General features: G+C 52.4%; 10 protein-coding genes across 10 annotated transcripts; 3 read left to right on the top strand and 7 right to left on the bottom strand.

Moving 5' to 3' along the window:
* Positions 1 to 929: 929 nt before the first annotated feature.
* On the bottom strand, positions 930 to 2953 carry LAESUDRAFT_724568 (uncharacterized protein). The gene is made up of 4 exons (XM_040908643.1): positions 2514 to 2953; positions 2056 to 2460; positions 1218 to 1992; positions 930 to 1156 (listed from the first exon to the last, which is right to left on the bottom strand). The coding sequence occupies exons 1-3, from the start codon at positions 2610 to 2612 to the stop codon at positions 1255 to 1257; spliced, it is 1242 nt and encodes a 413-aa protein (XP_040765343.1). The 5' UTR covers positions 2613 to 2953; the 3' UTR covers positions 930 to 1156; positions 1218 to 1254.
* Positions 2954 to 4024: 1071 nt separating this feature from the next.
* LAESUDRAFT_736232 (uncharacterized protein) lies at positions 4025 to 5825 on the bottom strand (the record flags this gene model as incomplete). The annotated part of the gene is made up of 2 exons (XM_040910676.1): positions 4025 to 5532; positions 5591 to 5825. 2 exons carry the CDS (start codon positions 5823 to 5825, stop codon positions 4025 to 4027), a joined length of 1743 nt encoding a protein of 580 aa, XP_040765344.1.
* A 713-nt stretch (positions 5826 to 6538) lies between these two features.
* On the top strand, positions 6539 to 7798 carry LAESUDRAFT_650947 (Aldo/keto reductase; the record flags this gene model as incomplete). Its single annotated transcript, XM_040904270.1, has 9 exons — positions 6539 to 6568; positions 6619 to 6655; positions 6711 to 6766; positions 6819 to 6836; positions 6885 to 7244; positions 7294 to 7365; positions 7423 to 7536; positions 7589 to 7703; positions 7761 to 7798. 9 exons carry the CDS (start codon positions 6539 to 6541, stop codon positions 7796 to 7798), a joined length of 840 nt encoding a protein of 279 aa, XP_040765345.1.
* A 149-nt stretch (positions 7799 to 7947) lies between these two features.
* Positions 7948 to 9631, bottom strand: LAESUDRAFT_650910 (uncharacterized protein; the record flags this gene model as incomplete). Its single annotated transcript, XM_040904268.1, has 6 exons — positions 7948 to 8184; positions 8236 to 8550; positions 8601 to 8618; positions 8671 to 8860; positions 8917 to 9209; positions 9344 to 9631. The coding sequence occupies 6 exons, from the start codon at positions 9629 to 9631 to the stop codon at positions 7948 to 7950; spliced, it is 1341 nt and encodes a 446-aa protein (XP_040765346.1).
* Positions 9632 to 16298: 6667 nt separating this feature from the next.
* LAESUDRAFT_650493 (ankyrin) lies at positions 16299 to 16977 on the bottom strand (the record flags this gene model as incomplete). Its single annotated transcript, XM_040904252.1, has 6 exons — positions 16299 to 16403; positions 16476 to 16561; positions 16617 to 16717; positions 16770 to 16804; positions 16859 to 16891; positions 16945 to 16977. Coding segments are annotated over 6 exons (393 nt in total), but the record flags the coding sequence as incomplete, so codon positions are not given.
* A 50-nt stretch (positions 16978 to 17027) lies between these two features.
* LAESUDRAFT_650797 (ankyrin) lies at positions 17028 to 17300 on the bottom strand (the record flags this gene model as incomplete). The annotated part of the gene is made up of 2 exons (XM_040904264.1): positions 17028 to 17119; positions 17168 to 17300. The coding sequence occupies 2 exons, from the start codon at positions 17298 to 17300 to the stop codon at positions 17028 to 17030; spliced, it is 225 nt and encodes a 74-aa protein (XP_040765348.1).
* Positions 17301 to 17648: 348 nt separating this feature from the next.
* On the top strand, positions 17649 to 19933 carry LAESUDRAFT_677371 (transcription factor Tfb2). Its single transcript, XM_040905655.1, has 13 exons — positions 17649 to 17910; positions 17966 to 18070; positions 18130 to 18246; positions 18299 to 18398; positions 18451 to 18557; positions 18606 to 18708; positions 18772 to 18840; positions 18894 to 18977; positions 19034 to 19184; positions 19237 to 19367; positions 19430 to 19477; positions 19533 to 19611; positions 19680 to 19933. Exons 1-13 carry the CDS (start codon positions 17771 to 17773, stop codon positions 19853 to 19855), a joined length of 1410 nt encoding a protein of 469 aa, XP_040765349.1. The 5' UTR covers positions 17649 to 17770; the 3' UTR covers positions 19856 to 19933.
* LAESUDRAFT_724578 (uncharacterized protein) lies at positions 19834 to 20710 on the bottom strand. The gene is made up of 2 exons (XM_040908644.1): positions 20237 to 20710; positions 19834 to 20155 (listed from the first exon to the last, which is right to left on the bottom strand). Exons 1-2 carry the CDS (start codon positions 20681 to 20683, stop codon positions 20150 to 20152), a joined length of 453 nt encoding a protein of 150 aa, XP_040765350.1. The 5' UTR covers positions 20684 to 20710; the 3' UTR covers positions 19834 to 20149.
* A 175-nt stretch (positions 20711 to 20885) lies between these two features.
* Positions 20886 to 21802, bottom strand: LAESUDRAFT_698231 (uncharacterized protein; the record flags this gene model as incomplete). The annotated part of the gene is made up of 4 exons (XM_040906337.1): positions 20886 to 21192; positions 21242 to 21379; positions 21447 to 21617; positions 21719 to 21802. The coding sequence occupies 4 exons, from the start codon at positions 21800 to 21802 to the stop codon at positions 20989 to 20991; spliced, it is 597 nt and encodes a 198-aa protein (XP_040765351.1). The 3' UTR covers positions 20886 to 20988.
* A 1592-nt stretch (positions 21803 to 23394) lies between these two features.
* On the top strand, positions 23395 to 24386 carry LAESUDRAFT_713341 (uncharacterized protein; the record flags this gene model as incomplete). Its single annotated transcript, XM_040906963.1, has 4 exons — positions 23395 to 23496; positions 23604 to 23836; positions 24131 to 24271; positions 24338 to 24386. 4 exons carry the CDS (start codon positions 23395 to 23397, stop codon positions 24384 to 24386), a joined length of 525 nt encoding a protein of 174 aa, XP_040765352.1.
* Positions 24387 to 25999: the final 1613 nt, after the last annotated feature.

The following is a 25999-nucleotide window of genomic DNA, read 5'->3' on the forward strand; positions in this document are numbered from 1 at the left end:
GAGAAAGGAATACTCCTTGTAATACCCATGTAGCCGCCCACGGTAGCGTGACGTCGACCCTGAGGCTAAAATACCGCACTATCAAGGTAACGTCTAAACCGTTTGCTCAATGCAGGCATCTCGTCCCAGCGACGGGTCGGACACCGCGGAGTGGGAAAGGCGTCGTCCGATAGACCAGTCTGATAGAGCTCGCATCACTGAGCAGTTTACATAAATTATGACACGTACAAGGCACATCTTCTGGTCCGTTCGACCCGCTTAATATCCTCATGGTTCTGCACAGGCTAAAAGAAAATGTTTCTAATGCATGATCCGGCGCAGACAGCGCCTCAGCCCTTTTCGGTATCATCGACTGCCATAGTGGCAGTGCAAATGTCAGCCTGCAGAGCAATCCATGCACAGGAACGGGGAGTTTCTGTTAGCGGAATATGCTTCCAGAAGATGCAAGACCCGTCCGGATGATCTCACAAGGCCTGAGGTATACGGGGTATCAAGAGAAGGTGGATCCTGTGACGGCGGCGTCATACATACGACGAACATCTCAGTATTTCTGCATCGCCCGAACAGTCGCTCCTGCCATGCAGTATGCTCGTCGGCAACCGCGTTGGTCGGCAGTAGTGAAACGAGTCAAATTCTGACGATTGTTGGCGTGTGGGCAACTGAGGAATGAATATTGAATCTGCTTGCCGAGAGGCGCATACCGTTTGAATGTCTGACAACCGACACTATTCCTATACCCACGTCAGCTCAGAATGACCGGGCTTCGAAGCTGTCGCGGTTCTTGTGTGCTCAGTTCATAACGTCAGCGAAGCGGAGCCCCATGCGCAACCACGGATCGCGTGCGGAACGTATGCGTAGAACGGATCCATCAGGAGCCGAATAAGAGGAAAGGAGATACATTTGGGTATCGGAAGGGCGTACATGGGTGGATGTCAACATGTGTCGGACGATCAGCACAGAGATCTGAAGCTAGCAGGTGCAAGGGTAAAGCCTTTACCAGTCTCGAGCGTGAGCACTACTGGCAGGGAACCATGGTCAGAGGATAACGAACGTGCCTACCCGCAAAATCTCGAGTCGCTGGGCGAAGATCAACCAAACCGGTTGACCGACGATCGCAACATATACACTCGGGCATTATTTGAAGACGATTGCATCCCTCCAGTTGACCAGAATGACATCAAGACAACACATAAAGACGACCTCAGAAGAGATCTTACATCATAGGTGCAAGAGACGATACTCGCGAGCCATCCGTCAGGTTCGCTTCGTCAGCAATCCTTTCAGTCCTTTCCTCAAGTTTCTCACTTTCTCCTTCACCGCTCTCCCTCGCCTCGCCTCGCCTTCTGTATACTGTATCGGAATCGCCTCCGCTGAGCGGCACCGCTCGAGGTCCATACGCAATTCTGCCTCTCCAGTGAGCGAGCAGCCAGCTGTCCAATCCGAGGCAGGGATGAACGCATAGTGCCGTACGACAGCCGTAGAACGGGGTATATCAAGGGACTTCACGGTGCGATCGTATGGTGTGGCGTGGAGGGCGGTACAGTCTATGGCGGGTATCGGAACATCGGGTATACTGGGAGAGGCCATGTTCTTGCGGATCGCTGTGTACAGAGGCCGATGCGGATGCCCTAGCGGGACTTGCACAGGCGCAAACGCCACAGAGCTCGAGGCGCTCTGCATAACTATAGCTTGAGGGTTCTCGCCACGTCTTGACGATGCCGTCGACAACGTGCATGAGGATCGCTTGCGCAGAGAGCGAGAGGAGCGCTGCCTAAGGACGGACATCCTCTGCTTGCGCCGTAGCGTTCGTTGCGAAAAAGTACCGGTGGACGCCACAGACTCGCTTTCTGTCGACTCGATATTGCCAGCCTGAAGCCCCACCTCGCTAGCACCACGTGTGCTCGAGCAGTCGGAAGGCGCAATGGCGGCGGGCTGTTCGTCGGTCCAGAACATGTCGGTGAGGCGTCGTAGATATGGTTGCAGTTCTAAATCCTACCGGACAGAGCATCCATAAGTACGAATGCACAGCTGCTGACGTAACGAGCGTAACCATACCGAGGTAGCAACAACATCTGTCGCAGAGTAGATCGCAGCACGACGACGGTTCCTGCGGAGAAGAGTCTTCGTCGAGTGCTGCGACACAGTGTTCGCAGACAGCTGTATTTGGCTGTCTTCTATCGGCGACAGATGGCGCTCAGGTCGATTGCTCAGTACAACATGAGCCCTCTGTCTTCCCATTCTATCTACCCGCGTCTTCTGCGCAGCGCTCAGTAGTGAAGGTGTGCTGGCACGTCTGCGCACCAACGCCACAGCTGAGCGCGCTACTCTGACAATATCGCAAAGACCAGAGCACCAAGTGCATGTGAAGCCTAGGACGTTTGTGAAACCACATCGCTGGCAATTGAACAGATCGCGATTCGGCTGCAGTCGAAGACAAGGGAGAGATTCCCATCTCGCGATCTAAGGCATGTACAATAAACTCAATGACGAGGAGACATTTTTTCTGCACTCACCCTCTTATCCCAGTTGTAATTCCTCCAGAGCATTCTTGGGCGGAAAGACGATTCATTACGACTAGCATCCATGGTCAGGAAGTGGCGATGGCGGGTCATTGCAAGGAGTGGCAGACTACGACGCGAGGACCCAGGACAGAGCGTGTTCCGGCAGTGCGAGGCTACTGGCACCCAGATAGAAGTGTTCGCAGACGCACAGGCACTAACCACCTTGCGAAATGGGCCAATTCATGACGACACAAATGACTGGTAGTCTAGCATGAGGCTTGGACTCATGGCCGATGGTCTGAACTGCGATTTGGTTCCGCCTTCACCCTATTCGCCACCATCGTCGCGTACAGCCTCTCTTTCTCCGAAAGAATTGTGTAGTGCGCTGATATGAGCCTCGAGATCATTTCTCGATAGGAAGAAGGATCCGGAAAACCTCAAGACAACGTCGTGGTTGCAGCGAGGGCATGAATTGCCTTTTGCGGAGTTGCGCTTGCGCGCACAACTTCGCGCGAACTTCGTTTGATCTCACACGTATCCTCCGATAGTAAGGCTACCGGTTATAATTGAGTACCCATTTGAATAATCCACCGTGTGTTGTCCTACATAAGTCTCCGACTGCTGAGCTCACTGGTACACTGTATGTATTTTGCCTTCTGTCGCGCAAGACTCAAACAAGCGCCCTTGAAGGGCAATCATTATAGCCACTCAGTTACATAAATCTCGTCTCATAGCACCTCGAGTCTATGACCAACTGTAAGACCCACCTAGATCTCACAATAAACTGGTCGCAGAGGTAGTGTGAGAAGCGACGGAGCTGAGGACACTTCCCTGCATGACCGAACCAGCAGTGAGGCTCCGAGCCGGAGGCTCAAGTTAATAATCGCTCGAGAGCCGCGTTCCTGGAAGCATATATGCACAATGATACGGCGGGAAGTAACTGTGAGACGAACGGAAGATAACTGCGACGACTGCTTTAATCATTCTCCCGCGAAGCGGAAGATGCGGGGCAGCGGAGCAGGAGGACGCTTGACGTTGGCGTGCACCGACTCCCCGGTTCAGCTATTTTAGGCTTAGGTAGCGAGGACTCATATTGTCACTCCGGATGTGTAGCCCAACCGAACGAACTGCCAGGTCTCGCCGATGATGCCCACATCCTTATGAGTGATCGAGTCCTCAATGCGAAATTGACGACGCTCGGCACTCAGAATCAACGCCACCGATGCAGATAGCTTGACCATGGAATGTGATGTTCACTTTGTGCACCTCCAGTTGACCAAGGAAAAGAAGGAATGGACGACGTTACCCATCAACCATTGCTGGTGAGAGAAATTGCAACAATGCGTTATTATTCATGCAAGGCACTAGGCCGCAGAAGGTGAATGGAACGCCCAAGAAAGCCTGACGCAGATCTCATGCAGCAAACGCCCAGTGGATACTACAAATTTCAATAAGTAAGACAGCACAGAGCACAGTTGTCAAGACTCAAGACTCACCCGCCAATGGAAGCAGGTCCGCATATATCATACAAACACAGCGATCGCACCGCGCTCCTCTTCCATCTTCCACTCACCATCAATGAAGACGCTAGCGTGGACGCGGGCACAGCCCACGACAGGACACTCCCACTCATACTGAGCCTCAATCAACGGCTTGTTCCTGGCCCTTCCCTTACCCTTCGCGCGGGAACGCATGGGTGCTGGAGCGGGCGTACTGCGCCGACGTGGTAGCGAGCGGACCGGCCGCGTTGACAATGGCGGGAACGCCGAAGATGAAGACTCAGCAGTTGTACTTGAGCCAGGCTCGGCAGGTCCTCGAGGGTGACGAGGGCGTAGGCGTGAACGGATAGAATCATCCGTCGATTCTGTTTCATGCTTGACAGGCGACTCAGGGAACGCTCCTGGCATAGGGGTCTCGATCTGCGGCGACTCCGTTGCCTTGCCCTTGCCTTTACGATCCGTCGAAGCAGGCGCCTTTCCCTTCCCCTTCCCCTTTCCACTGCTCTGAGAGGATGTTGCACGCTCCGCATCAATAGCTCGAGCACGCTCGACCACTTTGCCCTTGCCCTTGCCCTGGGGATCCGCTGGAAGTTCCGGCTCCGCGACAATGTTAGACTGTTCAGGAGTAGGACACATGAGCTCTTCGACACATTTGCCATCCAACATGTGACCGCATCTGAGAGCCCAAATCTTTCGTGTCTTCCTCTCCTCATCTGTCGTTGCACCTGCTGCTGGTAGGACCAGGGGATCCATACATCGCGCGCAGACGAGAGTCGTAGATGTCTCGATTACGCTCGAGGAACTAGCAACAACGCTGCCTTTGCCTCCTTCGCTTGCGTCATCGTCTTCCAGCACAATAACGGTTGACGATGATTGACTAGAGGGTGGTATGCCCTCAGCGGGGGCGAAATCATGAGTGAAGCCAGCCTGTGCCTTCTCCGCATGAGTGTATATCGTCTTGTAGTATTGCTCGGTTGCACTAGACCGACTACCAAATGTACCGAAACCGAAGACGAGCCCTGGAGCTTCTTCCGCGAGAATATTATGGATGGGGTCAGCATTAAGGAGCCAAGAGTCGGCGTTGTCGTGTTCCGCAGTCCCCCATATTCTGCTTTGCCAAAGTTCCACGAAGGCAGGCAAAAAACGGCGCATGCCTGCTCCTCGCTCCGGTAATTGCCTGTGGAACCTCTCTTCTTCCTCACGTTGTCGATTCGCTTCTGCAATGGCGTTCTGTCGATTCATGGCGATAAGAGCGCCGCCAAAGCCCATCGCAGGCTGGTGGTTGGAGCGAGGCGCCGCGGCTGGCATCAAATCGACTGGGGTGGGGACGCGTCGTGGTGTTTGGCGCAAACTTGCCTCGAACGCAAAGGGCTGCGCATTTGGGCGAACAATGGGCGGATGTGGCCGGTTGTTTCGAGCACCCGTTGGAAACGACTGCTGGCCAGCAAATTGAGCAGGAAGTGGTGGGACGGGTGGTGTGAATCTGCCAAAGACAGGCCGAGGCGGAGGCGATATGAGGCGCCGTCGATTGGCTAGAAGGATAATTATAATCAGCAAGGCGCTTGGGTTAGACGGCGGCATTATACGTACCTCGTGGGGGCGCTTGTTCCTCATCGCTGTCTACAATCAGAATGGGTTGAGTGCTTAGCCCGACAGAGGACACCGATGCACTGCGGCCAGGCTCAACTGGAGGTCGGCTCTGCGATGACCCACAGCCAAGGAAAAGAACCTCGTCCTCTTCAAAGGCGTCAACATCGATGACCTCGGGAGATGTCCGCTGGGGACGCGCAGGGGCTGCGGTAGAGATAACGCCGACTGTCGCCATTTGAGGCTAAAAAGGAGGGACTTGGAAGGTGAGTCGACTGAGGAAAGAGTACACTAGGTTGTGGTTGTGGGTAGAGGTGGAAGAGCTCTGCAGGCAACGCTCATGGTCCCGTCAACCTGTGGCGGCAAGTTTGGGAGCTTAATAAATCCCGCTACCACGTGACGTTCGTGGAAGGCGAGTTCCTAATTTGGCTTCAGTCCCGACGACGTTGCAAGCGGTTGGCCTCAGTGAATCGGATTGAGCGACTTCTTCATATTTGACTGGTTAGTGTCTCTAATTATGCGGATGTCGATGTTGCCGCATATGCTATACGTCCTGACCCGAACGGTGTGACACTCGAGCCATGTCGATTGAAGCAAATTCCAAAAGTTGATGTTCCAACGCAAGACTGATCACGCGAGGAACGCTGTCCGGTATTTACGCCTCACCAACGCAGTCTGCTCGACGTTTAGGGATCAATTATCAACCATATACTTCGGGACGACCGGGAGGATGAGGTGGCCGAGGCTGACGGCGGCCGCAAGTTGGGCTGGAAATGACAACATGGTATTGTTAGGTGTTGGACATATTAGCTCATGAACCTCGAATCCCGCTAATACATGGTCGCCCACCGTCTTGGATCGGTTCTCGCCTTCAGGACAGCTTTGAGCATCTGCACGTCGCCCGCCACTAGCGCCTCGCCACGATCAGCCGTCTACGTTCAAGCCAGAAGCATGTCTCTTGATCTGCAATCGAAACTGAAAGTGAGTACAACGGCAAGGCTATTGGCGGTCGGCTCAACCACATCTGACAGTTGAGGGATGGCAATGAGATCCCTATCATGGGTTTCGGTAAGGCGATTCGTGCGTCAGTGGATTTGCAGATAGCTGATTGGCGACATGATAGGAACGTACGAGATGGATGGGAAAGAAGCATATTCAGCTGTGAAGTACGCTCTGGAGGTGAGGAACCCTGTGATCGCAAACGTTTGTGCCACTGATCATGTCGATGCAGACCGGATATCGCCATGTCGTCAGTGAGAATAATGCGGGCATCTGAAGTATTGCTGAACTTTCACAGGACTCCGCGGAATGGTATCACAACGAGCATGAATGCGGACGTGCCATCCTCGACTTTTGCGCCTCCTCCGGAGTGCCGCGCTCCGAGATCTGGTACACGACGAAGCTGCGCTCGAACTCAGGCTACGCAGCGTCGAAAGCCGCGATTGCACAATCGCTCGAGACCTCAAGCCTCGGCTACATTGACTTGTACCTGGTGCATTCACCGATCGGTGGCCCTCAGAAGCGCGCGGAAAGCTGGAAGGCAGTGCTGGAGGCTAAGAAGGAGGGATTGGTGCGCAGCGTCGGTGTCAGCAACTACGGTGTACGGCACCTGCAGGAGATGTTGCAAGCCCGCGTAGAGTTGCCCGTAATCAATCAGGTTCGTCTCAGACTCACTATACATGGTACACTAACCAACAATCTGTCAGGTCGATCTCCATCCGTTCATGACGCGGGCAGATATCGTGGCGTTGTGTCAAGAACATGGGATGGCTCTTGAGGTTCCGGTCTTCAATTGACTTTGTCATTTCATTGCTAAGCCAACGCCCCACCTCTAGGCTTGGGCACCGCTTGTGCGAGGGCTTCGTTTCAAGCATCCATCCATCGTGAGTCTCGCGAAGAAGTATCACAAGGACCCAGCCCAGGTGTTACTGCGATACTCGCTGCAGAAGGTGTGTGGTCGGTCATCTCGCTAAAAGAGTATCAAGCGGATCGATTACCCAGGGTTATATACCTCTACCGAAATCGTCCAAGCCGCAACGTATCAAGTCGAATGTCAACGTCTATGATTTTGAGCTCACAGCGGACGAGATAGCCCACCTGGATAGCCTCGACGAAGGTGCGCCTTGCGTTAATTCAGCGACAGGGGCTCAATTGTTCACCTTCGCGTCTCCAGAACTGGTTACTGACTGGGATCCGACCAAGTGTCCGTGAAAGCGTCAACGCATAATGAAAGTCGTGAATTCTCGTGAAGTCATTACAACAGTTGTAGCCTTTACAGTACAGTACAGTAAAAATGGACTCATTCCGCATATGAACAAGACTGCTCCTTTCCAACAACCCGTGATGCTCTAATTACCGCATCAAACAACGCTCCTCCGTCGTGGCCAAGTAAATATCCTCGTGAGAGGAGCTCCTTGCGCTTCTGGTGTCGCTCTTGTTTGCGCTCGTCTAAGCCCGGGAGCAGTGATGTACTTCCTCGGTTTCGGTCCCGGCGCGTGTGCTGTGGCGATTTCCACTTTCTCCGACAACAGCGGTGATATCATCGACTCCGCTTGAACGAAACCTTCTGCCTCAAATTTGTCCAGAACGACTGTATGCTATAACAACAACGCTCAGACTGTCTCAACAGTGAACAATTAGCTACTGACCTTGATCTGAAGTTTCAGAAAGCTGCAACGAGGTGCAGTGTGCTCAGGAATATGTATTTCTCCTGCGAGCTTCCTCCTATGCGGACGTGCTGGATCATCATCTAAATGAGTCCAGACCGCGCGTGCTATTTCGTGGTGCCTTGTTTCAATCTGGTCTGAGCTGCTGTACATTTGCAGCAAGTCTGGCCCGTACGAAGTCTCCTGCATCAGCCGGATGGCGATGGCCTCATTAGTTGCAAGCAAATCCAGTGCCTGCTCATTGTCACATTCAATGACAAGCGTCAACGGCAAGGCGGTGCCGCGAGTGTAGCACAACTTGAGATACGTCAGCGGTGACCATGCTGACAAGGCGTCGAAGGACTCACAGGCTTCGCGAGGGACAACTGTGGTCGAAAGTTTTAGCACGTGAGAGAGGTGGTTGGGAGTTGCACTGACTGTACATATTGCTTCGACCTCGATGTTTTTAGACATAACACCTTGCACGATCAACGGAGGAAGCGTCGACCATCCTTCGGGGTCCGCTTCTGCGTCTGGTATCCGCGTGTTCTTCTGATACGCGATTTGTCGCGCAGCAGACGGCGGACCTGGCCGCGTCATCGGTGTGTACATGATAGGCACAACCAGGCTGTGGGCAGAGTGAACTTAGCTGACGTCCGAGCAAGTTCAGCTTCGAGTACCCACCTACTACCCCGTCGAATCTTCCCCCTAGAAACCTGCACGGTTATCTGATATTCAACGAAGACTCCCGTTTTCTGGTCGGATACGGAGGGTGGAAGGAGGTTCTCTTCCACTGCTTCTCCCACTTGAGCGTACATCAAGGTAGTGATACCCCTCGGAAGTTCGAAGGAAAACGGCCATCGATGATCTCCCTTCAAACTGCCGCTTGGCGAGGACGGCGAAGGCGGCCATAACGTTCGCGACATGGTGAGAAAATTGAACGTTCTATGGGCAAAGATGGTCATGCGGCCAGTTACCTGCAAGGATGGAATCGTGACGGTCAGTCTTAAGGTAAGACAAGTCGAAATGTTCCCAAGGCCCTGCCGAATACCTCCCGATAGGCATCCAAAGACCACCAAAGATAAAGAGATGAAAGTAACAACGGACTCACTTGAACTTCGATGGAGCGGAAACTCTCCTCCTTCTCCAGATGCACGCTGACTGTACCGCTAATCACTCCGTTTTGGAAGAAAGTCGGTGGATCCCCCGCGGATTTCGCTCGACTGCGTACGTCCAGAGTGAGCCATCGCTGTCCCTGCTTCGAATCGGACAGGAAGTAAGAGTGGTTGTGCAAGGGATAAAGAGCCCATTCAGGGGTATTCGCATCAGGAGAGTAAGCAGGGAGGGCGTTCACTTGCTCACGCTCGCCTTCGTCGGCTTTGGGTGATGAGTCGAGCATGTCGTATTACAGGTACCTTGTCCGCCACCGTTCAGGTCTAAAAGCATTTTGGACGAGACGGGCGAGAACCAGGCGGGGGAGAGGGCCGGCCGCGACTCAGCGGAACGTCACTCGGTGCGGCTGGCCCCGTGGGGAAGCAGAGCCCGTCATCTTCTCGCACGGCCACACCATCCTATAGGCTGAGTCGGTATGCATTCGTGAAACTGCTCTGTGCTGGAACGTATTACGAGGATTTGCCATGGCATGGCTTCAATCGCATATTAAACGCATTGAAGGCGCAGAGATGGGCGTAAGGTCCAGCCTGTTCGACTGATAGCGCCCAACAATACCCCTGTCACAGCTCTCCACTCCACTATCTCAGAAAATTTTGATATGTAAAAATATCCATTGCAACGTTCGTAATCTGATCCTTGGACCTTTGGCCGAAAGACCGACGAGCATTCGCTTCCGGCCGAGATGACGACGATGTGAAGTCAACACTGACGGAGGAGTTTCAGATTCGGCGCGATGTTCACTCTCCCGCGGGACGGTCTGATGCATTGCATTGAGTGAATCCGCAGTTCATATGTGTCTCCGAGGAGTCGAGTAAAGGTTCAATAAATGGCGAGCTAACGATTTAACCTCCGATGAGCGTATCGCTCGCATGTCTGTGCGCGGGTCCGGACAATCTCTGCCGCTGCTTACCATTCAAGGGAAGATGGTGCATGATTGGCGTTCCCGTCATGGCTCGTGGAGAGGCCAGAACGCGGTCTACGCGAATACAAGGAAGCCGTTGGAACAGAATGTGAGAGTAACAGTCCACTTTCAAAGCCCATTCAATCTGATGCATTACAATGGTATTAACAGGCAAGATGGACTCTCAGATCGGGAGACTTTTGAAATTAAGAGGCGTTTCGTCTTTGGCACATGGAGTGGCGGGCCGGCCACTGCGCGGTCATCATGAACAGTCAATGCAGCGTATAGCGCACCTCCGCAAGGCTTAAGAAAATTGTGATCGACTCAGACAGCGACTGGTATTCTGGCAACGTACCTGTCCGATGACTTTGAGGGGAGACTTCTCAGGCTCGAAACAGTCGAAGAGGTAAAATGGTACAATCTATCCGTAGTCGCGACACCTCCAGGTTTACGGCACCTGAGATAATTCTGAGAGTTGGAGCGTCACGTACTTGATGCGCGCTCGTATTGCAGTCAATTGCAATGATCTGTGTTCGCACACGGTCTGTTCAATGTGACACTGCCCATGCCGACCCCAGAAACGCACCAAACGAACATATACGCAAGTTGAGGATCACCACAGATGGGATACGTAGCAGTCCCTAGATCGATGCCTTCTAGCGTCGAAGACTTCCGAAACACGTTTTCCGATCGACCGTCGTCCGCAAATGAGTAGTGGACTGATGCCATGTCCCTGGAATAATGTTTGGAGCGTAACATTGGCCGGGCTAGCCAGAAAAGGCGAAGATGAATTCAGAGGACACATGGAGCGACTACCTAAGTCCGCCAATTTGCAAAGGCTCAGCATGCTCACGTTGCGACACAACTTCGAGCGCTTTACGCCAACCTAATGGTGTTATTCAAAAAGAACGAGGACGGCGAGCTGCGACGGAGTAAGGGTGGAGGAGACGAGTCGTAGAGCACTATGTCATGTTGGGGCAGCAAGCAACAAGAGACCGCTCCGATCCTTTGGTCATACTACTAGCATACCAATGTCGTGGGCAAACGCCACGTTGGATACATGCCTTGGGCGAGCAAAAACTCCCCTTCTGATGCCATCTTCTGTTTGACGATGGGGGCTTGCTGGCCCACGCCTCCGAGGAGTATCCAGGTGAAAGAGTGGGGTAAGGCGTCAGGCTTGATGATATTCGGTGCGTCTATGTTTCCGGTGCAGATGCATCTTGCAAGTATACTTAAATGGTCACGAACTTTTCGCCTACTCATTGACTCTGCAGGAGAATCCGAGCCGAAGCACGCGTCCACCCGGAGGTAGCTCAAAACCTAGACGTGTTCTATAAAGTGTCAGAGTCACGCTTATTGACAAATGAACGACCTGCAAGACCGATGGCCTGACCCGAGCGCGATAGGGTGCAAAGCGGCCTCAGCCACGAGCAGAACGTCCTCGGAACCTAATGTGTGCCGCGGATCTTCTCGATACGTCTGAAAGCACTGTGATCAGTCATGCTTTCCGCGATACTGCGCCTCTCATGCTTCCATGGACACGTTATGAATGATATCTATAGGTGCCTGAATTCGTCCTTGTAATTTGCGTTTGCATGTGCGGCTCATCGCAGGTTCCATAAAAGTTCCTATTCAGGCTCTGCCCTGATACAGCGAGCGTCGGCGCGCCGCATGAAGGCGAGAAGCCCATGATGTTTTGCGAAGGTTCAAAGGTATGCCTGGTGAACTGATAGAAGTCCTCGCCCGGGACGAAAGTGGACAATCGAGAGAGAGGACCCACCCGTGACAAACTAGGAAAGTCGAGCTTGGAGAAGGACTGTCAGGGATGCGGGAGAAGATAAGAAGTAAGATTCATTGTGAACTGGTCTCTCAGCTTCCCGTGCTTGACGCTAGAGACAGGGTCTCTGGCGTCAGTAGCGTGGCAGCACCTTGGCAGTCTCCATCAGTGCGGGCCGGTCGGGAGCATGGCTGCCCAATTTTCCACTTCCAGCGTCACTGGAGGGTTTGACTTTCAAGGTAAGTGCCCTCAGGAACCTGTTCAACCAAAATAGATTGTTGTCTAACCGATTAACTCAACCACGGCCATGAAGCTGGCTCTTCGCAATGGCGTATTTGGTTTACTAAAACACCTGTTACGGCTGGATGTCCTGGCAAATTTTCGGATTCCGTCGTCACCGGCACTACAAGGATCCGGAGGTCAGGCGGTAGTATCGGCGTATCCGTCTGTGTTCTCCGGGACCAGAGTCTCGGGAACTTAGAACCTTAACCTTTTTCCACGCATGCCTCTTCAGCTGGAGTACCCTTCAAGCAAGCCATCTGCGATCCTCTTTGCATCGTTGGAAACATTTCTACAGCATCTCATCCGCAGTCGCATCTTCGACGACCTTACGTTGTACGCTCCCTGGGGAAGCCACCAGTTGAAATTTGTTCCTATTCAACCTGCTCATTGAAATGACCATAACGCATCTTGAGGGATGATCTAAACCTAGTAACAGTCCAAACAACTCATCTACTGAGGTCTTTTCCGATCTCAGGTATCTCGAATCCACAATTTCTACGCAGCGAGAATAACGACTACAATAATGACCGAGGCCTCGGGCAAGAAGTACATTTCTCCGGAGATCGGCGGAACGTTCAAGAAAGATCTCATTGGTGTCATGGTAAGCCCTTCGTCGAAGCTGGGTTTCTGGACCGCGCATTGTGATTTGACGAAGTAAGGGACAAAACGAGCGGGGAGGTGATCCAGAGTATGCTAGTGTCGACTTGACATTGATGCATCGCCAGACATGATGCAGTACTCTGCTCTGATCCAACGGTGACAATATGCTCAGCTGACTAGCTACGGATGTTTTTGGGAGTGCCCGTGCGGGACCCTGATGGATTGATCATGGCCACCGTCGCAGTGGCGCGCTCATTGGTCTACAGCCCTTTCCATCCTTATCGATTCCGCCTCTATTGCACCGTGTTGCTTGAAACAAGAGTATCTGCCCTGATATGGCTGAAATGCTGCTATAGAGTTGTTTGAGATGCATTCCCTCCATCACTGGGACCGTTCTTTCTCTGGTGTGAGCCAAGCTCACATATTCTTTCTACCATTAGGCAGGTGACTTGCTCGTTGATCCAAGGTCCCCCTCCCTCTGTGGCCTCTCACTGCAATCGCTAATATGCTCATCCAGGATATAGATCATCCGTGCGGACTGGGCAGGAGGCTATAATATCCGGCTACGGTAACTAGAGCTGGCATGAAGAATTCTCATCGACTCTGGGCGGCCTCATCGATCGTTGCTAGCGCGTCCATGGAACAAGTTTCGCTTACTTACTTGCGCGCGAAGTTCGGAATTGCACCCTGATGCCACGCGGCAGCCATGCGAGATGTCAGCTGACGCGCTAGCCAACCACGCAGAAATTACGATGCAATATCGTCTGTCGTGAGGCGAAGACGAATGTTCAGCGTTCGGGCGATCTACCCTCTACCCTTCAACTTGCAGGCCTGTTCAGGTAAGAGCTGCCTATCACTGTGTTCCATGCGATCGCATTATGTTTACGGCGTGTACTGAGACACCTTCTGCTTCATTGCGGTTGCTACATCCCATGCACTGCCTTTTCCAACAGCCTGAGCGCCATTCAACCTGTCAACTGCGATGTCTCCGTCACGCCGTGAACCGCGATCCTGCGCTCGCCGTGTTCTGTTCGCGGGCGTACAACATGAGGCACGGAAGATGAACATGCGACTATTACGTGGAAAGAGTTGCGAACAGTCGGACTCGCATCAATGTGCATTGGCTGTGCAATTGCTTTTTCCAGTCCACTGTGCTCCCGTTTGATGTGCGTACCGGTTTGGTTACATTAATGTTGATCTGGAATGACAGTTGGCATCGAACGGATCAAAACCGATTGATCATGCTCCACTGTGATCAAGCACTTGATGACTACCGTTAGCATCTGCCCATCGTTTTTTTTTCGACTACTACTTTCATAGCATTGATCTGTTCTGTCCAGCCTGCGTGTTTGAGACGGCACCGTCGACGATTTCGGGGCCGCCCACGTACTACAGTGGCCAGCACAGTCTTTGGCAGTCGAGTATGAACTCACACGTTGTGGATCGCGGAGGTTGCTTTGGTACCTGCTGCACCGCGAATTCCAGACCAGAATGGCTCCTGGATTCGTTGAGGGTCTAGAAACGGCCATAGCTACTGCATAGCTTCGAGACGAAAAACTTTCTAGTCTCAAGGGCTTGTGCGTTTCGCCTCCTTCACCTTACCGTATTGGCAACAATGGTCAAGTAAGTATGGCCAAGTACTACCGACGATCCCTCCCGCAGGCGGTAGGGACTAAGTCACGGAGATAACTAGACTACTCCACTCCACTCCTTCGTGATCCACAGTGACGGTTTCATTCGTCGCAAGTTGTCCTAGTACAATATGGCCTTTCTCGCTCGTGAAAAGTTCCCATTGGCCTAGTTTATCCAATCCGAGGCATACAGCAATCATTTTTCTCCCTGCAGGAACTCGCATGTAATTGACTCATCTTCCGCAAGGGTCGGATAGGTCTGTCAGCGGTCGCAGGATGTTCAACCCGACATTTCTATCGATTGAGTAGGGGCAGCGTTTCGTGACCAATGTGCCGAGCCTCAGTGCTGAATGTTGCCAAATGGACGCAGCTGTCGCCAGGCGTCAGGTCAGTTAGATCTGTCTATATCGCTCGGAGCAAAGTTCGTGTTTGAACTGCGAAGCTATGCCCGTTTGTTTATAGTACTGTGCAGCCACAGATCGTACTCTTCTTGATCCAGCTCCTCAACTGTCGGAGAGTACTATCCCGTCGCTCATCTGCACATAGCGTCTATGCAGTCGTATACCCTCCTTCTTACACCCGCCCATACCGGACATGATGTCCCGCCTATAGGCTGCGCGGAAACGGCCCGTGAATGTTTAAGTAAGGTAGTGCAAGGAGGTTGCGCTTGCAGCCTTCTTACGAAGTGTCAATGTTTTCCTTGTACGGATGAGTTCCTCACCAGGTCATCGCCACGACTATGCACGAACTTGAATTTAAAAATCTTCTAACTTCCACTGTTGAGCACGCTATTGAGCGGTTTCTATTATTCAAAGCCAACCACGGGCAGTGATATGTTCTCAATGAGTGCAAGCCATTGATTCCGATCCAAGCGATGCAGTTAATGTCACCTCGCCTTCGCGTGCAGATTGACGCCGGGCGAAGCTGTTCCTGCCGCGCCATCACCCTCACCGTGTGGTCCTCACACATTGACATCTTAATGCTTTCTGTCTGTCAGATGGCGGGATGCGAGTATGCAGGATATCTATCCCTACATTGCCAAGCCTTTGAGTCCATGTTTCGGTCGAAGGTTGCCTGATACAGGCCGAGGTGGCAGCGATCAATAAAATACTCACCCTTTCCTCGTTTATGTCACGAAGATATGGTGCATTTCTCTGTTCATAATTACTAGCCCGCACAAAGCGCGCGTCTGCGGCTAATCTAATCATGATTGTCCGCGGTGCCCGTTCAAACCCATATGTCGCAGCAGTCGATGCCGGAGGCGAGACAGTGCAGACGGCACGTTTCTGGATGCCTCGCTTCTAACTCTATCATCATGAGTCAGTCTAGAGCTTCCTGAGCCATATACCAATTCATGTTCGCCCAGGTTGGCCATCCGTTAGCGCACCGTGAAGCATTCAGTGCAGGCAGGGAGCCGCGTTGTGCGCTCTCCCATGGCTGGATGCTTCTACAGTCGGATCCTATCGACGGCAATGACTGAACAGCGGATCTATTTTCCGATATTTGGATTTGCTACAGCGCTTCAAATCGGACGGTTGTCACGTATCATAACCGCTAAAACAGAGCGTCTTGCCACCTAGAACATGCCCTTTGTAATAAAACTCATGACAGGAGCGTATAGCGTAAATGAAATTAGAACACCACCGCCGACTCGTTTCCTTCCGCGCACATTCATCACGGACTAATTGTCCGTTTCACCGTTTCACGATCGCTTTCCGCAGCGCTCGACAACGTAGGCCTTTGCCCGCCGCTGTTCCTGCCCTCCAACGCCTTCAAGATCTTCTGGCATTTCACCATCGAGGTTCTCCTATAACCCGTGTAGGGAATCAGTTCGTAGATTAGCGATGAAATCCATGGACACCATGTCCATGGAACTTACGCGAGTCCGATCTGCACCGGCCTCAATCAACAGGCAGGCAGCTTCTGCGTGGGCGGACTCCATGGCAAGATGCAGGGGTGTATTACCTGATAGTTACTCAATGGCTTGATGAGGACTGAAATAACGGTAGCGACCACTCACCAACACGATCGGCGGTGTTTAACCGGGTCTTTGGAGAGCCTTCTGGAGGGTTGAGCAGAATACTGATGAATCCTATCGAGCCCGTAGTAGCCGCACGATGACTTCGGGAACCGCAGGTAAATCGACATCTCACATGGCAAAAGGGGAACGTACAGCGGATTCTGATTTGCCTTGTCTTTGGCGTTTATCTGCCAGTGGCATCAGTGTTTACGAATCGGAGACATATTGTATGGGCTCCTCACGTCTGCACCTCGTGCTATGAGCAGACGGCCGATCTGAAAGGAGGCGTCAGACAGGACATGCGCTGAGATAGCCCAAAATGTCACACATCCACTCTGGACTTGGATGCGGCATAGTGTCTGGCGTTACAGAAAGGCCATCAGATATTCTTTCACAACAGACTGTCCCCGCTCACAATGGCGTAATGCCCTTGTCATTCTTCTTGTTGACATCAGCACCGGCTCCGAGGAGCTCGCGCACAACATCTTCGTGCCCCGCACTGGCTACATAAATCCTTCAGTCAACTATCGTCTGATAAATAGATAGCTTACCGGCAATGTGCAGAGGTGTCCAGCCACTGCCGTCTCCACGATCAACTTCGGCTTTCTGATCAAGCAAGTCTCGGACAATATCAAGAGACCCGGATGAAGCAGCCCAATGAAGAGGGGTGCGTCCGTCCTGCATTGTATATATTGAGAGACAACTCTTAATTTCCCATGAATTGTCTCGCCTCGTCGAGAGCGTTGACAAGCTTAGGGTCTTGGGATATCAAGGATCGCAACAAACCGGTCTGACCTATTGTCGTAGATAACGAATTACAACGCTACACTGACGAGCGGCGATGACTACCTACCGTTCTGTGCAGCTCGGTGGATTGATGTATTCGACATTGCGGTGGCGCGCTGCAAAGTGTGCGAGTGGCGAACCTCGACGCGTAATCCGCGATTAAAAGCGCGCCGCGGTCACAACGTGGGAAAGCTGTCTGGCTCTGCCAGTGCTCAGTTAGGAAACCCTAAGTTCAGCGAGGTGGCAGCCGCCGTCTGTCACTTAAGCTCAACTCGTCGCTCAATACCGCGTACGGCAACGACGCTGTGTGCACAAACCTCAGCGGACACGAAGAGGGTATTCTGACGAGCATCTTGTCGTTGGTGGCCATGCCGGCTGTCGAATTCAACACCGAGCACCCCACAGCCGAGGAACACTCCCACATTTTGCTGATGTTCCTGCAGTCCCAATCGCAGAACGCATTGAACCGCCTATATCAGATGCCCTCGGCGTGCCTCTCTGTCTTTCGGTCAATCGATGTGCTTTAATCTGTCGTCATTAATCTCACAGTGTCAAGTGCTCAGTCTTCTGAACCCTCTCGAAAGACAACTCGTCATGAATCTGCTCTGGCTGGAGTCGGCAATTCCTGTTTCAACAATGTCTGCATGGGTCACACGAGAGGGCAAGAAGTGGGTTCATTAGACTCGTCCAATGTGTAACTTCGGCCGATCATTCCTTTTACGTTTAGAGCCTACAATGAGAGTGTCTCTACATTGGGTCGCTTGCATATCATCCCAAGTTCTCAAGTGAAGCTGATCCTGAGTGCTATGTTCAAGACAAGCTTGAGGCAGGCGATTACCGGAGGGTAAGTGGTGGAGCCGCTTCTCATCTTCGGTGACATAGCCTTAGTTCTGTAGAGGCTCGAGCGGCAGTTTCGGAGTACCGGCAGAACCAAATGACCAAGAGCTTCCGCCCTCAATTGAGTCATTAGATTCGTATGCATTGGAGCGTTGGGAGGTCCGCAGCCGATTCTATCGATCCTGTCATATCCACCACATTTCTCTGTCAGACTATACTCCATTATATGGTGTCTTCGGGTACCGGGCAACATCCGACGCAACCTTCAAGAGAGGTCCTCTTCCTGCTGCGACGTAGTGGGCTCATGGCGAACGCGCAGTGAGTCAAAATTAGTGTCAGATGCATCTTTCATTGATCGCCTGCTAGCGGCGGAGCCTTGCAGATAACGTCGTCAGGGTTTCAGTTTCTCCTGAACTCACCACATGCACAGCTCTGGGAGCTGCTATTGCAATATCTCCACTTGGCAGAGGTATGGGAGCGTGGCATCGCATTTGGTCATTGCTAACACATGTCTCGTGCTTCCGTCCATCAGGAGCGCCAGATGGATTTGGTTGAAGTCTTGGGCTTTCTGCTGATGCTTTCAACGATGGAGCTTGGCAGAGTACGCCATAATCATGAACGCTCTTTTCCATGATTGACGCTTGAAGAATACAGGAATATTCCACGGAGCAGTTGAGCGCTACCCAAGTCGCAATGCTCACAGACCTGCGAAACTACGGACTGATATGGCAACCTAATGTATGTCTCCTTTGCCGACTGAGCGGATTCGGTAGCGAACAATCCATCATCTACAGCCGTCCTCGCGCCGCTTTAGCCCATCCCGTCTTGCTACCACTCTGACATCTCATTCGCCTCCGCTGCCATCTTCACATAACTCAGGCTTGGGAACTCAGTCCGAAGGCTTCATTGTTCTAGAAACCAATTACCGCTTGTATGCGTACACAGGTGCGCCATCAGGGTCTTCTTCTCGAACCAATGACATATGTTTTTTTCGTAGATAATCCTCTACAGATTGCCATTCTGAACCTTTTCGTCACATTGAAATCTCGGTTCCCAAACCTGGTCATTGGAGCAATTACCCGCGAAAGTGTGAAGAAGGCACTTGCCAACGGAATTACCGCAGATCAAGTACGTATCAGGCATGGACTCTCTCGATTCAATCGTGATTGATTGCTGTATCTCGAATGAAGATTATTAGCTACTTGACTGCACATGCTCACCCACAGATGCGAAAAAATGTATGCTTTTACAGGATATTTTCTGGATAGAGCTTATCATACAACAATCATGCAGAGACCTCTCCTGCCGGTGACGGTGCAAGATCAGATCCGACTCTGGGAGCTGGAGAAAAATAGGTTGAAATCTGAAGAAGGTTCGTCTTATCATATGTATTACACGCATTCGCTAGCACATCTGGACACTGATCTTCTCTGCCAACAGGGTATTTATATACCGCATTCGCTTCTCAGGCCGATTACGAATACGTTCTCAATTACGCTAAGCAGCTGGACGTCGTGCTTTGGGAAAACCCGTCAAAGCGGTGTTTCTTCGGCAGTTTGGATGGACACGCGAACATACGAGGGTTCATCGAGAGGAGGACCGCCGGCAACGCTTAAATAGATCATATCAGGATCATCTGGCACTGCCCATCTTACAGATGGTTTCGAATCTCTAAGAACTATCTATCGTGCGGCCCTACGTGTGCTGGCCCGACGGTGACGTCCTCGCCGGCACTGTTCAAGTCGTCAGCATTTTGAAAGGTAACTAATACGAGCCCGTGACGTGGTCGTAATTGCGCAGATTCGCGAGAAACCGTACAGCGAATTGTGTCTGGCATTAGAGTCTACGGTGAGTGCCGAGTCCTTTGGAAACGAAGCGCTACAGGTGCGTATGATGAATTGAAGGAGCATCTATTCCTGGAGAACAGCGCAAGCCAGTCAGCTCGGTAAATGACGGACGCCGTGTGAAGCGCACACGGCATGGGATACCGGAGGTACCTGGTATAACGAGTGACCTGATTCATGTCCCCATGACCACATTGGATGGTACGAGCGGGAGCGAATGCGGTCTCGTTCGCGTCCCTCTGGATAATGGATGCAGGGAAACCCCGTGCCAGGGGGTGCTGAGCTGACTTGCTGCTGATTCATCGCAGGAACGCCGGGCGCCCAAGATGGCTCGATCTGGCCCGGGATGTCAAGCCGTGGCATGTGCTGGTCATATGCGCGGTCCATACTTGCATGGGTTGGGGCATGATGAACCCACGCGTCCTCTTTCTGCACGTGGGATGGGTGCAGATGGCTCGGGCTCGTCTGGGCATGGTACATTGTCGAAGCGTTCGGAGACATCGAGAACGATTCTAGCGCGGTAGGGTACGTCGGGGACCATGATGAAGGCACTATCTGGTCCGTTGTATGAGGGATCTGTGGCGGATCTGGGGAAGACATGGAGCGGTTTATCTCCGCAAGTCGCGATGGATAGAGGTTGTTGTATTGCCTAGGCCTGCCATGGATTTGATATGAAATGGTCGGAGACTGGGTTCGTGTGAACTCCGACAGTTCGGTCGGCGAGGCATCTGAAGGGTGTTCTCCCATATATCCCGTAGCAGCTGGAGAGCTTAGCCTAGCCAAGGGGGCCGCTGTACCGAGGGCTTTTTTGCACTGATTATCAGCGCCATCGCTTTCATCGCTAACGTCATCGATGTGGCGAAGCTGATCAGAGTCTCAGTGAGTCCAGATAACTAAAGCTTCGCTCACAATTGGGAAATACCGATGCGTTGCCCGTCGAGCTTGAGTGGATAGCGGAAGTTCGCGGACTGCAAAAGCTCGGCGGGTATCTTCAGCGCCATCAAATCCGACCGACTGGTTGGCCTGTGAAGCCGTCCCGAATGGACGTCTTCTTGCGTGAAGTATGATATTAGGTGATGATCAGAGCCATTTATCTTGACCGTTATCGTCTGGGACCTTGACTTAGTCTTCTAATTGTTCCACAGATGACACTCAAACGCTCGCCTTTTTTATCAGCCCGTTTGGCTTTAACGTTATATGGCTCTCCACAGGATGACCACTCTGTGAACCGTCAGAAGAGTCCGAGACTTGATGTGAACTGCGGAGGATGTTTCGGTCGGCGACCTCTCGGTAGATCTGATGAAGGCCAGCTTAGATGAAAGCATTTCTTCGACAATGGCGTAGATCTCGACGGGTCACGTACCAGGAAGTTCCCAGATATACGCGACTGCGACCAGGTTAACCCCTCCGTCCACCGCTTGATGCCGCTCTCCTCGACGCTAAAAACGAACACTGCTCCGCTCCTAATCATGGATCTCCTCTCGAGCTCGTTGAAACGTCGAGTGACACGAGGTAGCACTCCGCGACGGGCCGCCTGACCGCCAGATGATACCGTATGATTGGCGCGATGGGGAAGCCGTTGATAATAATACGTCAGCCGGATGGTCAGGATGCCAGAGCAAAATTGAAACGAACCTCAATGAGACGCAGAGCATCTTCAGTTGTGTCGACATATCCATAGAACGGTTGGACGTCCGCAGTCGTACCGGAGAGTGGCATAGTGCAAGAGAGAGACGAGGAGGTTATGCAAGATTATGCTGGGGTTGGAAGTGAACCGGGAGAAAGAGATTCCGTTTTATGGCTGCGAGCCATCCTGCACTCCAGGAACTTACCCTTCTTGAGACGGTTTTCCTACCCAAGAAGTTATTGCGGAAGCACACTCGCATCAAATGCGTCCGGATTACGGGAGAAGTTCTGAGGCGTCCGGCACCTACCAGCTTGCAGGGTCACTCTACGAAAGGCTTGTCAAGACTGTGACGGCGTGATACTTCGAATATTGACACACCCCGCGTAGCACCTCGCGGCACCAACTCGGCGTCAATCCGTAAAGCATCAAGCGCATGTGCCACCTAAGCAATGCGTCAGGGAATGGTCCTATCTACCTAATGAATGCCACGCTACGGCTCCATGGCACTAGAGCACAGCTCGATAATTATCGCAGGCGTGTCAAGCCATGGATCACATGCAGGCCCCGAAATGTGGAACTAGCAACGGTTCCCTGTTCTGAACTGGGCCAGAGATATAAATCGTAGCCAATCGTAGTTTTCCATCTTGAAAACTGGCCCTAGCGCACAGCGAACGCATTGTTCGATTACACATACAATTAGGTCCTCGGAAGAGAAGGACATCTCATAGCCAGATAGTAGCAGCGAGCACGTTTATTCTCGAGTTGCTGGAGCCAGTAAGTGTACAATGACAAGAGCCGTGCAGCTGACATAAGCGGCTCTTCATGTACGGACTGAGGGGGCAACTTGTCCGACTTGTGCCTCATTGGGAGCCATCGTGATGGAAGCTGCGCGGAACCCACGAGAAAGAATAACGGCCCTTCGCATGCCCAACTCAAGGCGGTCGTGTGAAAATGAGGCGTATACATAGCACCGACATTGCCTGCTCGGACTGGTGCCCAGCGGTGCTTGCGGCCTATCTGCGGCTTCCATTGATACATATCTCCTGCCTGACCATGTGCTTTCTCACAGTCCATCAGCTGGCGACAGCGACGACGGCCTCCAAACTGCGAGAGCAGAGAGCACTCCCATTTTCGGCTCCTCAACGGTCGGCATAATCCTGTCGTCGCTGAATACAGAACAGTGCTCACGTTGACATTCCGCAGCATTCAAAGTCAGCGAGCAGGCATAAAATGGTATGGAATGCCGAGTACCCCTTGCTCGATTCGAAAGAAGCGACAGATTAAGTACTATACCGCCACCACCGCTGTCGTCGGTTGTCGGAGAACGGTGCTTAGCATGCATTCTACGCGTGTACTGCACCCGCGATGAACGTTATGGGCAGAAGGACTTATCAATCCTGACATGCTTGTCGATCTCGCCTAGTAGCACGGACCCTATTGATACAGGGTAGCTGCTGAAGGAGGCATACTACTGCTGATGCGCCAACCATCAACGTTTCGGACACCCGATGTAATGACTTGCATTCACCACGCGGACAGATACATCTTCCAAAAATCATAACAGCACGAGACGGCGGTCGTCTTCGCGGGACGTCTTCCGGGCCCTCTTCCGTGAGCGTTGCAACCGACCTTCTTTTCAATTCTCACATCTGCAAGCGTGCAAATTTGCAGCACTTTGCCATGCATGTCAAAGTTTGGCGCTCATGATGAAATTCTGGTTGACTTCTTGTCAGATTCTGTATCGCAAGACACCGCTCAACCGCCGATGAAGATTGTCGACCGTGCAGTAAGTCTACCGTGAACAGATCTCGCGTCATCGAGTCCATCTCAAGATGGCGACAAGACTCCACATCATGACAGCACATTGACGTCCTCGAACTCATGACCGAACAGAGGTGGATGGATTGCTCGCCTATTGGATCGCTCTCGGAGCCGCCAAACCTGCCATCTAAGCTTCAGTGTCATCCTCGGATTCGACTTACTGGTAGATCGGAAGATCAAGCAGATGGTGCGAGCGTGGAGTTCAAGCGTGCATTTCCAATGGAAGAGACTCTACATCAGGATTCAGTCGATCCTTTCCAGGGAGGCGGTGTCGCCAGATTGGTCCAGCTCAGTAGCCAGACACAGTGAGGGTTTCGCGCCCAACCTCAGAGGCTAGCGAAACTCATCTGTCACATTTTTGTCTGACGTCATTCACACACGAACCCTGCCTTGTGAACTGCTTTTCCGGGCATGGAATGTATGTATGCATCACGCGAGTGCTCATGACTCGTCGACAACAAGGTTTGCTCGGTCCTGCCCTTCCAATTGACACCGAAGCTCAACTACGCCGAACAGAAGGGTCTGGACAAAGGCGGCTGACAAGGGCAGAGAGTCACAGAACGTCAGCGGTGACCGCGGCGAACACTTGAACGTGCAAGCCGCGCTCCAATGTCGGCTACGGAGAAGAGTAATCCGGCTGTGGTCAACGTAGAACGGATGTGTCCGATGAACGCCTCGGATCGCCAGGCGCACTATCAGGGCGAATACGGAAGAACCGCTTATCACAACGGCTCAATTCGGTGAGAATATTACGTCGCACGGTTATTGTTTTTCTTACTGTGAATACGTCCATGAGACTTCTGTAGATCGAAATCGGCTAGGTGTGCCGAGCGCTCCGTCATGGGTAGCATGTAGTGCGCTCTGGTAGACGACTTGCGTTGTGAGCAAACTGTGATATCAAGCCATACCCATCAAGGAGTCGAGGCAGTGCCTGGTGTGGCGCAATATCGAGCAAGGCAAAAGCCTTGATCGTCGTTCATCGACCCATTCTTGTTCGCGGGAGAAGGCCGCGCAATAACATATCTAGAATCTCAGCGGCGCAATAGGAATGCCCCAATACGGCAATTACCTCCGACTAAACCAAATCTTACAGCATGCAACAAACGTTTAGAGAATGTGGGTGCGACTTTGCCCTAGACGTCGGCAAATCTATTGCAAGGTTCTTTGCGGCTGATTCAGTCCCTTCACACAGATGAAACAACCCCCGGATTAGAGCGAACTTTGCGTGGCAAAGTTCTGGCGGCGACTTGAGAGAATGGTCAATATCCACCAGGAAGCCCATGTACTGCCTGCGGCTACATAGTCGACCCGCTCCACAAGATTCTTGAGGGGCTCCAGAGGTCTTCGTATGACGAGATAGGCACGGAATGCGTCGCGTGGCATTGCGGCGCGACAATTTGCTGGAGATCCCAGCTGGCACAAAGATGATGACAGAGACGAAATACGTTGATTACCGATATTTCCTTGAGGGCGCGTTGGGCACTTCCAATAGGTTGGGCCGTACAAACCTCTCTGGTGAGTGGGTCAGGTTCCTGGGCCGGGCCGCGCTCCCTCATGAAGTCATTCCACGGCGTGTTATAGCACCTGCCTATGCGACCGAGCTCCGTCGCCCCGCGTGGCGAATGAGAAGGCCTACGGCCTTTTCATGCTAGCCTGGTCCGTCAAGCACGTAAGACCACCGTGAGCGAGAACCGGCATCGTTACAGCTTGGACTTCACGATTCATGTAAATCACGAAGCATCCTCGCGGAAACTACACGATACCAACCGGTCGATGCCTCGGGTGAACGGTTGAAAAGGAAAGGCGGTATCTACGTTTTTAGTCACCGAGATGAATGACGGCAAGATAGGTAAGATCCGCTCGACAAGCATTCCACGCGCATGCCTGGGAACAACGGTGTTTTCCGGTAAGTAAAATCTGCACCATTGTACTGGGTCGCAAGTCGCACTCGTTTGGTAGTCAAGGCAAAATATAGCACATTCGAGAATCAGTAAGCCGGACAAAGCTCCCGAGAAATCTCGTACTGAGGAAGGCATTGCGATGACAGCATATTCTGAAACCCAATCTTCTTTTCAATTGGCTGATGGCCTGCAAAAGCCCGTCCAGACCCATGATCAAATTGTCGTGCTGTATACGTGAGGTCGCTCAACGTCACCGCAACGGGTGCGCGTCGATATGCCGATCACTGTTCTGGAGAGGTCCGGACGGTTCTGGCAGAAGCAGGGTCAGTCCGGAAATTCGCAGCTCCGCGAGCTGATCATAGATGAAACAGTTGGACCCATTTAGCTCAGTCTGGATTACAGCCATCTGGTACTGCGTCCCTGAATCTCCTCAGCAACGACATCTTCCATCACCTGACGAGCGGCTCTCCTGTGGATGTCCACGTGAAGCACGACAAGTTGATCTGATGAAAACTTCAGTTGATATGTTGATATGATGCACGCCACAGTCCCACCCAGTCCGACTCG

The sequence above is a fragment of the Laetiporus sulphureus genome (assembly GCF_001632365.1).
Source record: "Laetiporus sulphureus 93-53 unplaced genomic scaffold LAESUscaffold_14, whole genome shotgun sequence".
In the NCBI taxonomy this organism is placed as follows: domain Eukaryota; kingdom Fungi; phylum Basidiomycota; class Agaricomycetes; order Polyporales; family Laetiporaceae; genus Laetiporus; species Laetiporus sulphureus.

Coding starts and splice junctions, on each gene's coding strand:
- LAESUDRAFT_724568 (XM_040908643.1), bottom strand. CDS start 2,612: ATGACCCGCCATCGCCACTTCCTGACCATGGATGCTAGTCGTAATGAA. Junction 2,461..2,513: donor ATTACAACTGGGATAAGAGG/GTGAGTGCAGAA, acceptor TACATGCCTTAG/ATCGCGAGATGGGAATCTCT. Junction 1,993..2,055: donor CAGATGTTGTTGCTACCTCG/GTATGGTTACGC, acceptor TCTGTCCGGTAG/GATTTAGAACTGCAACCATA.
- LAESUDRAFT_677371 (XM_040905655.1), top strand. CDS start 17,771: ATGCCGGCTGTCGAATTCAACACCGAGCACCCCACAGCCGAGGAACAC. Junction 18,399..18,450: donor ATGCATTGGAGCGTTGGGAG/GTCCGCAGCCGA, acceptor TTTCTCTGTCAG/ACTATACTCCATTATATGGT. Junction 18,558..18,605: donor GGGCTCATGGCGAACGCGCA/GTGAGTCAAAAT, acceptor ATCGCCTGCTAG/CGGCGGAGCCTTGCAGATAA.
- LAESUDRAFT_724578 (XM_040908644.1), bottom strand. CDS start 20,683: ATGTCTTCCCCAGATCCGCCACAGATCCCTCATACAACGGACCAGATA.